Below are 16,230 nucleotides of genomic sequence, written 5' to 3'. Positions count from 1 at the left end.
CAGGGGGTTGGACTCAATGGCCCTTGGGGTCTCTTCCAACTCTATGATTCTATGATTCAAATCTTGCCCTGATGGCTCCACTGATAGGAACTATAAATTTGTGCCATAAATAAGAATCTTTAGCATCTGTACAGTGCTTTCAGCTGTAAGAATCAAATGTGCTACATGATCACTAAGTCAGCTTCACAGACTATGACTGTACAGTGGTACCTCGGTACAGGCACCAGTGGTAATTCGTTCCGGAGGTCCAATCTTAACCTGAAACTGTTCTTAACCTGAAGCACCACTTTAGCCTCCCACTGCCACTGCGCTGCTGCTGCACGATTTCTGTTCTCACCCTGAAGCAAAGTTCTTAACCCAAGGTACTATTTCTGGGTTAGCGGAGTCTGTAACCTGAAGCGTACTTAACCCGAGGTACCACTGCATACTGTACATGCCATGCATTTACAGCATAAAGTCCATGACTCCCCCGCCAAAGAATCCTTAGAATAGTAGTTTACCCCCCACAGAGCTACAGCCTCCAGCACCCTTAGCAAACTACAGTTCCCAGGAGTCTTTAAGGGAAGTCATGTGCTCTAAGTGAATGGTGTGTATGCAACCGTGATCTCAGTCATCCTCATGACTGCTCTGTGAAGTGGGTTCCCCATGCAACCTGGGGACCCCATGGAATCTGCAGGGGGAATTCTCCCGTCAGTGACTTCAGCAGGGAAGGGAGGCGTTGGCTTCCTTCAGCCCTTGATGGTGATCCCTGGCAGGGCTGGCCCACTCATGAGGCAAGCTGAGGCAACTGCCTCAGCCTCAGGTGGCAGGAGCCACAGGGGCAGCAGATCCCAAGGTTGGTCTTTCTTCCCTCGCAGGAAGCGGGTTGCTGTTTGGGGGTCTGCCTCAGATGCCCAAATGCCTTGCGGCTGCCCTGACCACTGTGGAAAGGGACTGAGGCTCTGCAGTGCTTCTAAGCCCATGTTTGCCACAATCTCTGGTTGCTTAAGGGGCAAAGGGGCACTCAGCCAGCCTCTGCCACCCTTGTTTGTGTTGTCAATGGCAGCCATTTTGTACTGGCACCCTCAGCATGTTTATCAAAATATTAGTATCAGCACCTCAGTTTTTACAAAAAGCAAATGCTGCTTACAGGTAAATCTGCAAAGGATTGTGTTGTAAATCTGCAATGCTGCCTATGCTCTTACAAGGTACATTTTTGTCAGAGTTGATAATTACCAGCTAGATTTGCACATCAAATAACTTTCTGGACCATCAGTTTGTAGCACAAAAGACAAGCCCGTCTCTGCGTTGAAATAAATTTGAAAACTAACAAGGGAAGATCTGCATACAGAAATCCCACCTCATATCTGTTTTAGCCCCTAATTTGCTCTTTAAAGGCAGTAGCTGGCGATCTGAAATTGTGTTTGTCCCCTCAGTCATTTTTTGGGGGTATTATTATTAACGTCAACTTTATTGGAATACAGAAAGTATGGCGATTACAAGGAGTTATTTCCATGAAGAACAAGAATGGGGAGAAAACCAGGATAAAAGCAGAGACAAATATCAAAGCTTTAACTAAAATTGTCTTCCTTCCTTCTAATATGGTCTATGGGGGGGGGAATCTTTTGTACTTGTATTGCTATTAACACCGGCAAGATACACCTTTTTTATCTTGAACAGGTGTTTTGCTTTGCTGTTCAGGAGCTTATTCCTTTTAAGTTGTTATTTTACTTCCCAGTGGAAGTTGAATATTCACTGTCTTGCCTTGCTCCCATTTACAAGTCCGCGCAGACATACACCCCCGGTCTCCACTTAACAGAGAGGGGCCACACCAGGTGTGGAAATGTCCGGGGAAAGCCGCGTTAAAGAGCTCCAGCTGCAGAGGCCCTTTTTGTGCAAGTCCCCAAGTGCGAGAAGGGCGGGTCCCCTGGACAAACTTGGGCAACTGCTGCCCTCTTTGGGCGTCTCGGCCGCAGGGAAGCCTCTCGGGCTGAGCGCGGGGTTTCTCTTTTCTGCTCGGGGTTACCTTCCAGCGAGAGAAGGGTTAAAACAGGTGCGCCCCCCCGCCCCCGCCGTGGCGAGGCAGGCCCGGGCTCCGCCCCTTTGCTTTCAAAAAGCCACTCAGGTGCTGCGAGTCCGCACTCGGCCAGGACCGCGCCCGCCCCCTCGCCCGGCAGCGCATATAAGGAGGTGCGCGCCCGCCCGCCGCCCGAACCGCCCTTCGCAGCCCGCCTTCCTCCCGCTCCGCTCGACCCCGAAGGCGCCACCATGAAGAGGACCACCACGACGTCCACCTCGTCCTTCCGCAGCGCCTCCGCCGGCCCCGCGCGCTCCTTCAGCAGCCGCTCCTACACGGCGGGCCCCGTCGGCGCCTCGCGAGTCAGCACCTCCTATGCCTCCTCCAGCTACGGGGGAAGCCGCTTCGGCGGCGGCGGCGGCTTCCGAAGCAGCTCGTCCTTGGGCGGCGGCGGCGGCATCACGGCCGTCAGCGTCAACCAGAGTCTGCTGGCGCCGCTCAACTTGGAGATCGACCCCAACATCCAGCAAGTGCGCACCAAGGAGAAGGAGGAGATCAAGACCCTCAACAACAAGTTCGCCAACTTGATTGACAAGGTGGGGCCTGGGGCGGGGGCGGGAGAGACCCGCTGGAAGCAGGGCGCGCGCGGAAGAAGTGAGGCCCAGTGGTTTCAGCGGGGGGGGGGCGGGACTAGAGGACTCCCTGATTTGGTTGTGTGTTATTGTGGGGTTAATTGACGCGGCACCACCAGCGCCTTACACAGGGGAAAGGGGTCCCTGGCTCCGAGGAGCGTACAATCCCAGATAAGATGGGGGAAATTAAATGGTGAGGAGGATGGAGGTGGAAAGCTGTAGGGGGGCAGCCCAAGCAGTCGGTTAGAATCGACCTGTGAGGGAACCTCTGTAAAAGTTCGCATCTCTTCTGTCAGCTGATCTATCCTTAATGAAGGAGGGTGTGTGTACCCAGGTGTGAGATGGAGGAAAGGGAATTCGGCAAATGGCAGTCTTTATAGTGAAGGAGAAGCACAAGAGAGGCCTTTGCTGTGCAGGCAAAGAAAGTGAAACCTGGATTCTACTCCTGGGTTGTGCGCAGGAATCTGTGTTGGAAACGAGAGGCTAAAGATCGCTTTTAAAGAGCACATTCATGGGCTGAAAGTTTCCTGGACTTTGCTCACCCCTGTGGTGGGGGAATCAGAGCTGGTCCGGTGTGTGATCAGACCAGTTGAACAAGCGAAGGCTCCTCCTACAGGTGTGAGAGCCGACTACACAAAAAAAGTTCTGTCTACTTTCCTGGTTAAAAAGGACGTGGGTAGGGAAAGAGAGGAAACCGTAAGGTCCTCAATCACATTTTCTATCAATGACTCACCATATATCATTGAATGCCGTCCCTGGATGGAAGGGCAAGCTGCCCCCTTCTGCAGAGGCCTTAGTCAAAGGTTTATGAGCAATTTTGTCTGCCAACAGATGGGGCTTTCCTGAAGGTGCCTTTTGAGGCTGCAAACCTTTATGCAACCACCTGGGAGTAAGCTCCGTTTAACTCTGTGCTGCTTACTTCTCAGGAGCTATTTTGCCAGGTGCTGCCATAATGTTTCCACTCTCTAATTATAGTCTATCTGTCAGGAGTGGTTGCAGGATTGGGCTGTCTCCCGCTGCTGCCATTCACAATTCCCTCTGTGCTCTCAATCTTGCTCAAAAGTTTCATTCTCACTGACCCTGGGCTAACACTGAGCAGGCTAATCATTAGAAGCAAGCTTTGAAAGGCTGCCTGCTAACCAGTGGTATGGGTCCCCTTTAGACATCCATTCCCCTGTGGATTCTTCGTTGGCTGTTTGCAGTCTTGGGGCCCCAGCATGCACTCTAGGTAGTGGGATTCCTGTTTACCCTCCCGTGGTTCTTTCTCCTTTTGGGAGTGAAAATGTGAAGAGGACTGCCCTTGGTCCTGCCCTGGGGTCTGACTCCTATAGGGCAGCTTCCTGTGAGCTGGGTTTCCGAATGTCTCTTTTGAATAATAGTGGGTAGAAGCCTTCAGACTTCCTCAAAGGAGGAAGAGTAAAAGCATTTTCCCTAGCATTAACTATCCTCAGCCTGATGGAACCAATTGCCAAAGTCAGGGCCATTGCAGGAGCAGGTAGGAGGGAGGAAGGAAATATGCAGGTATGAGAGGTGAAGCTTCTGAACTCTTATAAGCAGAGTTAGAAAGTGGAAGCCTTATTTCTGTATGGCACCACTTATGCTAAAGCAGAATGGGAAGAGGGAGAGAACCACCAACTTGAATTCCATGTGCATTCCTGGCTATGCCAAGTTTTTAGTATAGAATATCAGAGACTGGATTGCAAAATTTGGAAGGTCCTCCTCGCCTATAATAGTTTTCTGCAAAAGTTGCTGCATGGAGCCTGTGGCAGGCTCCTTGATACACCTGGACGGGGCCCTTCCAATTTTTGTATTGTCTCCGAATTTCCAGGAATGCTTTCAGTTAATTGGATTCCTTTGCATTCAATTCATGTCAGGCCTCTGTTTCCTACAAAAAGATGCGGAGTTTGAAATCGGGTGTATTAAGAGACCAGGTGTGGTGTTTGAATGTGTACCAGATGGTACTGAGTGGAGCCAGACAGGACTCGGGTAATTATTAGTGTTAATAATAAATAATACAGGAGTCACCAATTGGCTCCACACCTTTTTAGCTTGAACACTGCTGCAGCTTCTCATGTCTGGAGCCTACAGAGATGAAGGGCTCCATAAGGTTAGACAAGAGGGCTTATCCACACTTCCTCTAGTCCCACTGCTCCCCCCCCCCCGGAAAATAGCTCTTTAGCACTCAATCAAAGCAAAAGGTAATTTTCCCCAGATTGAAGTTTGGTGTAATTTAGAGCAAAAGAGTGGAATTTCCCTGAGAAAGGAGCAGGAAAACCACTTGAACCTGTTTTCTAGGAAGGGCTCAAGCGGAAGTGTGGATGAGCCCAAATACAGCTCTCTCCACACTGAGGGCTGGACTGTTTGTGGTTAGAAGGTATACACAAAGACACTCACTCCATTGTTGTTACTTGCCATCTGACAGGGCTTCTGCATTCTGCCTATAAAAATGGCCTCCAGGTCTAAGTCTTAGTTAGCGCTGCCTCAGATTAAGCACGCAACCTAAACACCAGCAATGCCAACTCACCCGTACGTCTTATCACCAGGGTTAATCTCATATGCTTAAATCTGGCTTTAATAAGCATTTTGCCACAACAGCCATGGAACTGTAGTTCTTTGACATCGGGGCAATGAACCTCTAATTCAAATTTGATTACTCTCAGCAAACTACAACTCCCAGAATCTTTGGTGCATGTTAGGGCTGCTGGAATTTCCCAAACATAGCCAGGTTTCGGCTGTTGGAAACGGTGCCTGGGCGTAAATCGCTTTAATGTCCGGGAGAATCTGGACATATGGCATCCCATGTTGGAAGTGTAGATTTTGGCAAATTTCCTTTAAAATAGCTCAAAAACTTTTTATTTAGATTTTGCAGAAAAAGCCCAACAACTTTTGTGTCCAGATTTTCCACTTTTTGTAATATGGAAACCCTAGTGGTGGTGGTGGGGAAAGAAAGCGAGGCTTGTGGAAGTGGTATAAATCAAATGCGAAGTTTGCCGTGCTTCCTTTGCCGGAGAGTATGAAAATGGTTAACAAGTGGCAGTTGCTTTTAATTGCTTCCTCTGGCAATTGTTGCTATGTGGCTTTGCAGCTTGTAATATTGATCAGACCCCCCCCCCCGCCGCCGGTTTGTTGGTGCTGCTGAAAAGTTTGCCTTCATAAAGTTCTCTGATCCATGATAGTGGGCTGAACTTTTGCTGTGTGGAAAAAAACTTTTCACAGGGAGCTTTGAAAGTCGTCTCCATTATGGGCCCGCACTCTTCCCTGCAGGAGGATATGAGGGAGAAGAAATGAAAAATGCAAGGCCAAATGTATAAAAGGGGAAGACCTCTGGCAAACAGTAGGCACTCTGAACTAAAAAGCTTTCTCCTGTATCCTGGACAACCTTTATTAACACACACACATCTTAGGCTGAAATTAGGCTGCTTTTATTGTCCATCTGTTTATGGTGTTTGATGAACCTGGGCAACAGCTGTCAAACAAGCTCCTAACTAGAGGCCTGCTGGTAGTCTAAAGGTCTTTTATTTGGCCCGAGGCCTTTTAAGAATGTGCCCTTCAGTCATTTCTGATCTGCAGAAGCAGCAAGATCCTCTCAGTCACTGGTGTTTCAACAACGGCTAGTAGCCATTGGTAGTCTTCCCCCTGCAAAAAAGAATATTGGGACCTGAAATTTAGTGTGGTTGGTAGCTCTGTGTTGGGGGTGAACTTCCAGGATTCCTTGGGAAGCCATTGCTTTAAATATATGGTGGGGGTGTGCCAACTGTGAGATGATAGAAGATTACACCATTTTGGCATCTGATGAAACAGGTGGAAGAGACTGCAGACTTTTACAGAAGTGAGCTTTCTGTGCTGAGTATTTAACTGGATGGAATCCCTTCTGTTCTCCCCCCTTGCGTCCAGGTTCGTTTCCTGGAGCAGCAGAATAAGATGCTGGACACCAAATGGAGTCTCCTGCAAAACCAGAAAACCACCCGAAGCAACATGGACGGCATGTTTGAGGCCTACATCAACAACCTGCGCCGGCAGCTGGATGGCTTAGGGCAGGAGAGAGTGAGGCTGGATGCTGAGTTGGGCAACATGCAGGGCCTTGTAGAAGAATTCAAGACTAGGTGAGTGGGGGGGCAGCTGGGTTATTCCACCTTCATTATTTAATCTTCCTCTGACTAAACAGCATTAAGCTAAACCTGAGTCACACCTGTTGCCAAGGCTGTGAAAATTCCATAGTTGCTCTGGAATCAGCTCTACTATTTGGCTTCCTGAAGTTACTGCATTTCTTCTTTTTAACACAAAAGTTGTTAGTCCACACCAATGATGTGAATGGCTCCCTATATTAAAGTTGGCAGTGGTGTCTGATGGCTTGGGATCTGTTTTCCTGACAATGACCTTTTGCTGCCCATATGTCTGATTAATGCAGATGTAATAGTCCCAGTCTCTGGGTTGCAGTCCGTGCTAACCAGGTTCCCCACTCTAATCAGGAATGTTGGCAAACGCTGCCGAAGAAGGAACCTGATTGGTGCTAATATAACTTTAAGATGGGAGGAGAGGAATTCTTTCCAGGGAGCAACTGTATTGGAGCAAATAAATGCTCTTGTCATCTTCTTCCCCCACATTCCTCTTCACACACCTGTGGTCACTCTGAAGGTGGAGTGGGGCTCTAGAAACTTACAACATGAGAAGGACAGATTGTATGGTGACTATTTTACTGCTTTAAGAGCTTCAACCCTATGTTTCTAAGACGCTTCAAAGCTTCTGGAGGAATGAGAATTAAAAAGCATACAAAAAACAATCTCTAAATAATGCTACACTTGAAATGAATTGTTCCCTTTAAGAGGAAGTAATGGATGGAAGACATTTTTGCAGAATCTTAAAATGGTTGGGTCATAAACCTGCACATGGTAGCTTTATTCCCCCCCCTTGACTCTTCAGTCAAGTGTACACACCATGTTACCTGAGCGTGCTGTTCTTCTTCCTTGTATCGAGCACAACTACAGCTGCTGCAGTGCACCACCAGCAGGGTGAACGAACCAGTCTTGCAAGTGTCTGACTATTTCCAAAATGAGGCTGACACATATGGATACCCTGCCTGCCTCTCAAGACATACTTGACAGTGAAGGGAATACTGTTCATTAGGGTTGCAAGCTTTCCCGGGACTGGGAGGGTGCAGGGGTGTGGTACCTGGAACTCCAAGGAGACATCTCTGACCCAGAGGAGGAGCCGGGCAGCCTTTGGTGATTAGACCACAACCCACTCCTGAGCAATCTCCAGGACAGGATTAGGATCTCCGTCTCCATGCATTTTTGGCATATATTATGTCTGTGTTGGTGTCTATCACTCATGCACCTTGCCTCACAAAAGAGGAAGAGAAAACAGACTGGACTAACATGTTGAAAAAAGGGGGCGGTTTATAAAGAGGAACACAGCTGGGATTGGATTGCACCTGAAGACAGAGGCTGCAATCCTATGCACCTGGGGATGGAGATCATGTGGTCATCCAGATGCGGCTCTGCTTGTTAATTGAACTGGTTGCTAGCTGAGTGACACCTTAATTTTGGTTTGTGAATTAAACCAGCTAAAACCTAATTTTGTGAAGTGAAAGCTGTTGGGACTGAGCCTTGGCAGGAAGTTTATGATGTCTGATTCCTCTGTTTTAGAGGTCCTTTGATTTTAAACCCTAATGTATGTGGGATATTTAGTTTCTTAGGAGAGGGCATATGCACACTCTGCACATGCTCAAATACAGTGTCTCCACACATGCTTCCCAAAGCAGTTATTGCACCAAAAGCATGTGGCCTTGGTTTAAATGAAGCCATTCTAGGCTCACTTGTCACCTAAACTAATCCATCCTGTTCCTTTTCCCATTAGGTATGAAGAGGAAATCAACCATCGTACTGAGAAGGAGAATGAGTTTGTCCTTTTGAAAAAGGTGAGTGATTTCCTAGCTAGTGATTATTATGCTTTGTGACAACTTCGTAGAGGTCTTTAATTATAATGGTGGCTTGTGCTCTACCTCCTTAGGATGTGGATGAGGCCTACATGAACAAGGTTGAGCTGGAGTCCCGTCTGGAATGCCTGACCGACGAGATCAACTTCCTGAGGCAGTTGTATGATGAGGTAGGCATCACCTTTAAGGAAACAGAATGGCCAGTGTGCCAGGGCTTCCAGGTGCAATCCCTGTCATGTCCCTGTAGCTGGTCAGCATGGGCATTACTTGACTAGATGGCCCCAAGCGTCTGGTGCAGGACAAAGCAGGTTCCTATGGGCTTTCCTCCTATTCTGCTTGGAAATACCAAGGGGAACCTCTAAAATAAGAATAGGCAGCCCAGACATATCCATTGGACTGAAATTATTACTGGTATTTATTAAATTTGTTTACTTCCCTATACCCACAGGTCTCTGCGCAGTGCACAGGATAAAATCGCAATATAAAAACACAAAATACATAAGCAAAATAAAAACAAGAACAACCCAATACCCCTCCCCGCAAAAGAAACCCCACACACTTTGAAAGGGCATTGTATGTCAATCAGCCAAAGGCCTGGTTAAAGAGGAACGTTTTTGCCTGGTGCCTAAAAGTGTATAATGAAGGCACCATGCGAACCTCCCTGGGGAGAGCTTTCCACAGACAGGGAGCCACTGCAAAAAAGGCCTGTTCTTGTGTTGCCACCTCTAGACTTCTTGTGTAAAGAGGCTATCAGGGTCTTTAAATTTTATAGCAAATCTTTTTTTCCACCTCCATGTCTAATGCTGAAAATCTTTTTAGCTTCCTGGGCCCTGGTCTTAATAAGGTTTTAGCTATTCTTACTAGTGTGTTGAGACATGAACAAACTCCTCCTTCCAATACCGTTAAGTTGACTTTCCAGTGGCTCAGGTTTAGCAAAGCTTACCTTATTGGGCTGCATATGTGAAGGCATTGTTGGGCAAAGTGTTTCGCTTTCTTCCAGGAAGCTGGACTCTTGGAAACGTTGCTCTAACCACTAATAACATGGCCTAGGAAATTTCAGTACAGGTGATGGAGTAGAACCAGGATGGGGAACTTGGGGCGCTCTGGATGTTATTGGACTCCAGCTCCCATCATTCCTGACAACAGGCCATGTTGGTTGGATCTGATAGGTGTGGCAGCCCAACATCCCTAGCCCTGATCCTAACTGTTGAAACCTCTTGCAGAGAAGAGGGCAGTGCCTTTGTGGCAGAGCGTGTACTTTGAGGCCTTGGTTCATTGCATAAGAATTTTTATTATTATTTAAAGCTTGAAAAACAAAAGATGATGTACAAAACTTAACATCAAGTACCAAGCATTTTTTAACATAAAAACTGAGAGGAAATAAAGAAAAAGAGGAAAGGAAAGGACAAGACTTCTGATTCTGTATCAGCTGTATATAGACTTACGTGAAACACTTGCTCCAGAATAACATCTAATTCTTCTACTTTCCATAAACCAACCTTTTTTTAGTCTTCAAACCCAGATATCCAGACAAGTTCCATTTTCCTTTTCACAGTAAAAAGTCCCTAAGAGGTTCCTGATGATTTATAAATGTCAACAATGACTTTTCTCTAAACACATCAACTCTGCCATATCTGACAAATCCAATAATTTCAATAACCGTTTTTCCATAGTAGTTAATAGTAAGTCCTTCCATCTTTGTGCATATAGCATAATCTCTGCTGTGAACAAATATTGAAATAATCTTCCATAATCTTTTTCTAGTTGTGTATCCCATTAGTCCCAGCAGAAGGAGTTCTGGCTTCAGTTGAATATCAACCCTCAAAATCTTCTGTATTAATGTATTTGTATCAATTTTTTAAAGCTTTTTTAAGATGTCCACCAAGCATGTGATAAAATGCCCCATGTTCTTGAAGGCCTTTTTGGTTCATCATGGTTGTTTGCTTCTTGATCATGATTAATGATGGTAATACCAAATTGCCTCCAACTTTCTCTCAATGCAGGAGCTGCGTGTAATGCAGTCTCAGATCAACGACACCTCTGTGGTCCTGTCTATGGACAATAACCGCAGCTTGGACTTGGATGGTATCATTGCTGAGGTCAAAGCACAGTATGAAGAAATAGCTGCCAAGAGCCGGGCTGAGGCAGAGAGCATGTACCAGATCAAGGTGAGCCCCCCTGCCTTGCTTACTCCTGGCTGGGCTAGGAATCCTTCCTGTTTAGGGTGCAAATTGGCATATTACGAGGGGGGGGCCTTTTGATCTGTGTTTCTCCATGTTTTTTGTTGGTATTTCTAGCTAGACATGAAACCCCAGTAAATGGTGAGAAACTTCATGTGAATGAGCTTGAGGATTTTCATATTTATGTTTGCAATAGGTTGACTCGTTCACCCCCAGTACTCTGCGAACTATTGACTGTGTTATCATCACAGTCCTCACATCACTTTCATGCCATGTGGCCAGGGAGAGTGAAACTTCCCACAGTGCCAAGGATGTAAATCTTTGCCTTCTAAAACCCTGAATTACCAACAAGTTTACATCTGTTCTCCTTAGTGAAAGACAGCCAGTGTCAGCTAACGTAATTGAAATGGCGTGACTATATTGAAACATACTTCCACCCTTTTTTTGCACCACCTTTATGGTAAATTGATAAACACTGCCCCATAATTTCAGATTAAAAAGCAACAATCCTAGCAAAATAATCTGCTTGGACTCAGAGTATGGAGGAAATCTGCAACATCTGGAGGGGGAATGTATGTATAGACTGCTGGCAAGAATACCAAGGGCTAGTGTGCTTCCAATAGGTTAGCTAACTTTGCAAGTGAAATTTGTTAGAAAGGATCCTGAATTTTGTGAGTTTTTGCATAAGGTAGGGTTGCCAAAACAACTGCCATTTACTGGCATGACCTGCATAGTGGTGTTCTGACAAGGGTCGGTGTATTCTATTCTGAAATGCCCCTGAATTCCATGTGCTGCATCTCCTGGCTTCTGTGTTGTCTGATGGATTTATATTTAATTGGAAGTGAGCTGCCTTGATCCTAGAATCTGCAAATGGGGTGGGTGATGGGGAGTGGGGCTGCCAAAGGCATGCTGGTGAGCTTCAGTATTTGAGATGATGGTGGGTGGAAAGTTGCCCTTTGACATCAATCACGTTAATCATCATAATTTGGCATAAAGTATGGGCAATGTGCATAACATATATATTATCTCAGTGACAACAACCCTGTATTACTATGATCATCCTTGTGTTGCAGACGGAAGCAGGTGAGGCTAAGAGATAATAGCTTGCCTAAGGCCAGATGAGGAGAGTTTGTGGCTGAAGTGAGATTTAGGAAGTATTTGTGCATTGTGACTCATACTCTTAGCCACTCCAGTGTACTACCAGTTTTATTGGAAGTTGCAGGAGGCATATGCAGAGGACCTGCCCCATTCATATTGTACCTGTTCTCCAAGAACTTCAGGGGCTGATCCTAGTTTAGCCCTTCCAATGGGACGTCTTAGGTAGCTTAGGAGACAATGACTTGGCCACCCCCTCAATTTGTTTTGTTCCTGGGCTGCATTACACACCATAACATTTAAAAACATCCTGACATGCTGGGAACTGTAGCTTACTCCGCTCAGATCTACAATTCCCAGGATTCCTTTTTTAAAGGGGCGGGAGTGCTTTAAATGTGCTTTAAATGTATGGTGTGTATGCTATGTTAGACTCATGTCTGCTCTGAAATGTCAATAGGTCAATAGGCCTTTCTCAGTCTTTGGTCCCTAGATGTTGTTGGGCTACAGCTCCCATCATTCCTAGCAAGTGGACAGGGGTCAGGGGTGATAGGAGTTGTAGTTCAAGAACACCTGGAGAACATCTGAGAAAAGTTGCTCTATTCCCTGGTTGGTGGGGAAGAGAAGGGCCCCACCCACCCACCCAACCTGCAGCATCCCCTCTGCTCACCAGTGGAAGACCCCCCCCCCTCAGTCTTACTGCAGCATTAGGGCACTGGGGGAGGGTCACAGCTGTGGAGGGTTAAATATCTCCATGTTTTAAGAGGTTGCCCTTGTGTGTGCACTGTGTGTTTTAAGTGTTTAATCTGCCTGTCATGGCAGTAGTAACAGGGCACTCCACCTGAGTGTCTGCAAAGGTCTTCCCTTCCTGGATTCTTGAGATTCTCTGACCCTCGCCTTTTACTGAGAGACACCTTTTTGGAAGCTGTTCCCAACACATGTCACATTTGTCACTTTTTGTCTCCTCCCTGTAGTATGAAGAGCTCCAGTCAGTGGCGGGCAAGCATGGAGATGACCTGCGCAACACCAAGAATGAAATCAACGAGCTCAACAGGATCATCAACCGGATACAGTCAGAAATTGAGGGTCTGAAAGGCCAGGTCAGGAGGCAATGTTTGTGATTGATACAGTGCCATATATAATAACATTAGCCAAAGAGGCAGGCCTCTGACCTCATGGAACTCAACCACCTACCTGTACATAGGCAAATGATTTTGATTGCTCCAATATCGTATTGGTTGCGTTTTTCTTCAAGGTCCATTGCTCTTGGCAGAACTTGCAGCACACCATTTCGCTTGAAGCTGAAGCACCTAGTGCTTTCAGTGCTCCTAAATGCTTGGACAGAACAGCTCCTCCTCAGTGTTCTTTTCCAGAGTGACCCTAGGAGCCAGTCCTCAGTGGCTGTCTCGCCTCCTTTCAATCCTGACTGTGTTATTCTCAGTGGTGAAAAAATTCCCCTTTCATGCAGACTGGGCAGCTCCAGGACACTGGAGACAGGGACCCAGAGGCAGAAACAGGACTGAGTCTTTGGCATACACACATATGCACATACCTATATGCACTCTGGAGCACTGCACCGCTGCTTCTGGCTTTTGGGATTTTCACAGGCAGTGCTGAATGTCTCTCTTGCAAATGGGAAAACCATTGGGCTCTTCCTTTTTTCCTCCCCTCCCCAGCGTGCTAATCTAGAAGCTGCCATCACTGAGGCTGAGGAACGTGGGGAGTTGGCCGTAAAGGATGCCAGCAGCAAACTGTCTGAGTTGGAGGCTGCCCTGCAGAGAGCCAAGCAAGACATGGCCCGCCAGCTGAGGGAATACCAGGAGCTGATGAACGTCAAGCTGGCTCTGGATATAGAGATCGCCACCTATAGGAAGCTTCTGGAAGGAGAAGAGAACAGGTGGGTGCCAAGACAGGGCTCTGACATGTGCACTTCTTTTAAAAAGTGCTCTTGGTGGCATTGGGGTGGTCATATGGGATCTAGTTTCCAGTACTGCTTGTGCCTGCAAAAATTTTGGGGGCTAATGTACTGCTTTGTTTCCAGTTGGTGCATGTCCCCTTTCTTCTGTAGTAACTACCGTATTTTTTGCTCTATAAGACGCACCAGACCACAAGACGCACCTAAGTTTTTGGAGGAGGAAAACGAGAAAAAAAAATTCTGAATCTCAGAAGCCAGAACAGCAAGAGGGATTGCTGCGCAGCGAAAGCAGCAATCCCTCTTGCTGTTCTGGCTTCTGGGATAGCTGCACAGCCTGCATTCGCTCCGTAAGACGCACACACATTTCCCCTTACTTTTTAGGAGGGGAAAAGTGAGTCTTATAGAGCAAAAAATACGGTATACTGCAATTCCTCTGGGATGCCTTTTCTTTGTCCTCCTTTTATTACACTGATTATTAATGCCAGAGTGCCCCTCCTGAAAGCGACAGTGGAACGATCAATAATGCAGAATGGACTGGACTGTCCAGTAGAAATTCACCACTATTATTTTGTCAATGGCACATTGCAGAATACATCTGCAAACCCCCCCAGCTCTCTGGAGCCCCCTCTCCTCCCACCCCCCACAACCAGTAGTGCATTCTGGCAGCAGCATATGCTCCAGTGCTCTGTCCTTACATGGGTATGCAGCAATTGGGATTGCCGGCACATAGACAAATGCTTCCACTTCCACATAGACTTTTGCTTTTAGCAGTTCCATTTTTTGTCCCTGCTTCTTCTGTCCCTGCATGCTGATTATTTTTTTTTGCTTTGTCTTCCCCTCCACCCACTTTGGCAGGCTGGAGTCAGGGATGCAGAACCTGAGCATTCAGACCAAAACAACCGGCTATTCAGGTAAGCAGACTTTGAAACTTGGTTGAAATAGAGGCATAGGATGAACCCACAGGGTTATGTTTTGAGGCATGGAAGAGTCATGGCAACTAGATTTCCCTTTTCTATATCACAATGTTTTGCTGGTGATACACCAGTTGAAAAGCAGATATAGCCAGCGCTACCAGTGAGAGGCAAAGCCAACTCCTTGGTTGGTCCTCATCCTCCTCTAGGCAGGAAACTGGGCAGGAAGTTGACAGCCAGTGCAACTCCTGGAATGGCTGAAAGGGGCTGCCTGGCAGGTTGAGCAGTGGGCAGGGCACTATTTGTCCCAGTTAACCAACCTCCATTGATAGGTGGAAATTTTGAAAATGTAGCCACCATGTTGGATGTATCCACCATCTATGCTTGAAGGACCTGGGAGGCCCCCTGTGTCATGTATTCCCCAGTTTCTGCCAATAATAGGAGCAGCAATATCACCCCGGGGGGGGATTAAGGCTGATAATTCCCCAATGCAGATTGTGTTATGGTGGGCGGGGGGGGGGGATCCCAGAAGCATCACCGTTGCCCTGAAATCAGTTCTGTCCCAGAGTCCTGACCAAGGGGACCCTGGGATGCCCAGAGGAAACTTTTTAACAGGACTGCCCCACTGTTGCATGGATGACTCACATTGTTCTGGGAACCGATTAACAAAATGCATATGCATATACATTTAGTTTTCATCATTGTAAATGGCTGCTAGCCATGATGGCCATGTTCTGCCTCCACTTTCAGAGTGATTGCTGTTAATTGCTGGGAATTGCAAGTGGGGAGAGTGCTCTTGTGCTCAGGTCCTGCTTGCAGACTTCCCACAGGTGCACCTGGTTGGCTACCATGCAAACAGGATGCTGGGCTAGGTGGGCCATTGGCCTGGTTTAGGAGGGCTGCTCTTATGTGCTATAGATGTTGTTAGCTGGGGCAGCTTCTTCCCCTGTCTAGGGTTTGGAAACACCACTCTGTCTCTAATATTAAACTCCTTTGTTCCCACCCAGGTGGTCTGTCCAGTGGCTTCAGTAGTTATGGGGGTGGCTACAGCTCTTCATACTCAAGTGGTGGATACTCCATGAATTCTTCCCCACTGGAGAGCTCTGCAGTCACCAAGTCGAGGGCCATTGTCATCAAGAAGATCGAGACTCGGGATGGGAAGCTGGTGTCTGAGTCCTCAGATGTGCTGTCCAACTGAGATGCTGTTTGCATCCAAAAAGAACCACCTCCAGCAGTTTAGAGTGCCTTAAATCCAATGAGCCTTCTTTTATCTAGCTAGGTCAAAAGGTCAATGGGAGGATTGGGGAGGGAAAAGGGCAGGAGAAGGGGTAGTGGGGCAATTTTCTTCTCCTCAACTTTTGCTAGGGCATCAGATATCACAAGGGGGACCTGCAACAAAATGTTGCAGGGTGGTTGCTCCTACTCAGATTTCAAGCCATCTCCCCCTGTTTTTCCATCTATTTTTCTCTCCCCTAGTTTCCCTACCTAAAGAGCTGAGATTCTCCTTAACCTGTTGTTAAATCTTTTCTTTGTGCTGTTTAGGCTATGCATATATAGTTTTTTGTATCC

The 16,230-nt window shown here is 47.0% G+C and overlaps 1 protein-coding gene across 1 annotated transcript; it reads left to right on the top strand.

The window, feature by feature from the left end:
* Positions 1–2,202: 2,202 nt before the first annotated feature.
* Positions 2,203–15,917, top strand: KRT8 (keratin 8). The gene is made up of 9 exons (XM_053370249.1): positions 2,203–2,592; positions 6,523–6,731; positions 8,485–8,545; positions 8,638–8,733; positions 10,567–10,731; positions 12,810–12,935; positions 13,512–13,732; positions 14,606–14,661; positions 15,669–15,917. Exons 1-9 carry the CDS (start codon positions 2,248–2,250, stop codon positions 15,857–15,859), a joined length of 1,470 nt encoding a protein of 489 aa, XP_053226224.1. The 5' UTR covers positions 2,203–2,247; the 3' UTR covers positions 15,860–15,917.
* The last annotated feature ends 313 nt before the right edge of the window (positions 15,918–16,230 follow it).

The sequence above is a fragment of the Podarcis raffonei genome, chromosome 2 (genome assembly GCF_027172205.1).
Source record: "Podarcis raffonei isolate rPodRaf1 chromosome 2, rPodRaf1.pri, whole genome shotgun sequence".
Taxonomy (NCBI): domain Eukaryota; kingdom Metazoa; phylum Chordata; class Lepidosauria; order Squamata; family Lacertidae; genus Podarcis; species Podarcis raffonei.
Note: the sequence above shows the minus strand (reverse complement) of the source record. Positions and strands in the feature narration are given on the sequence as shown.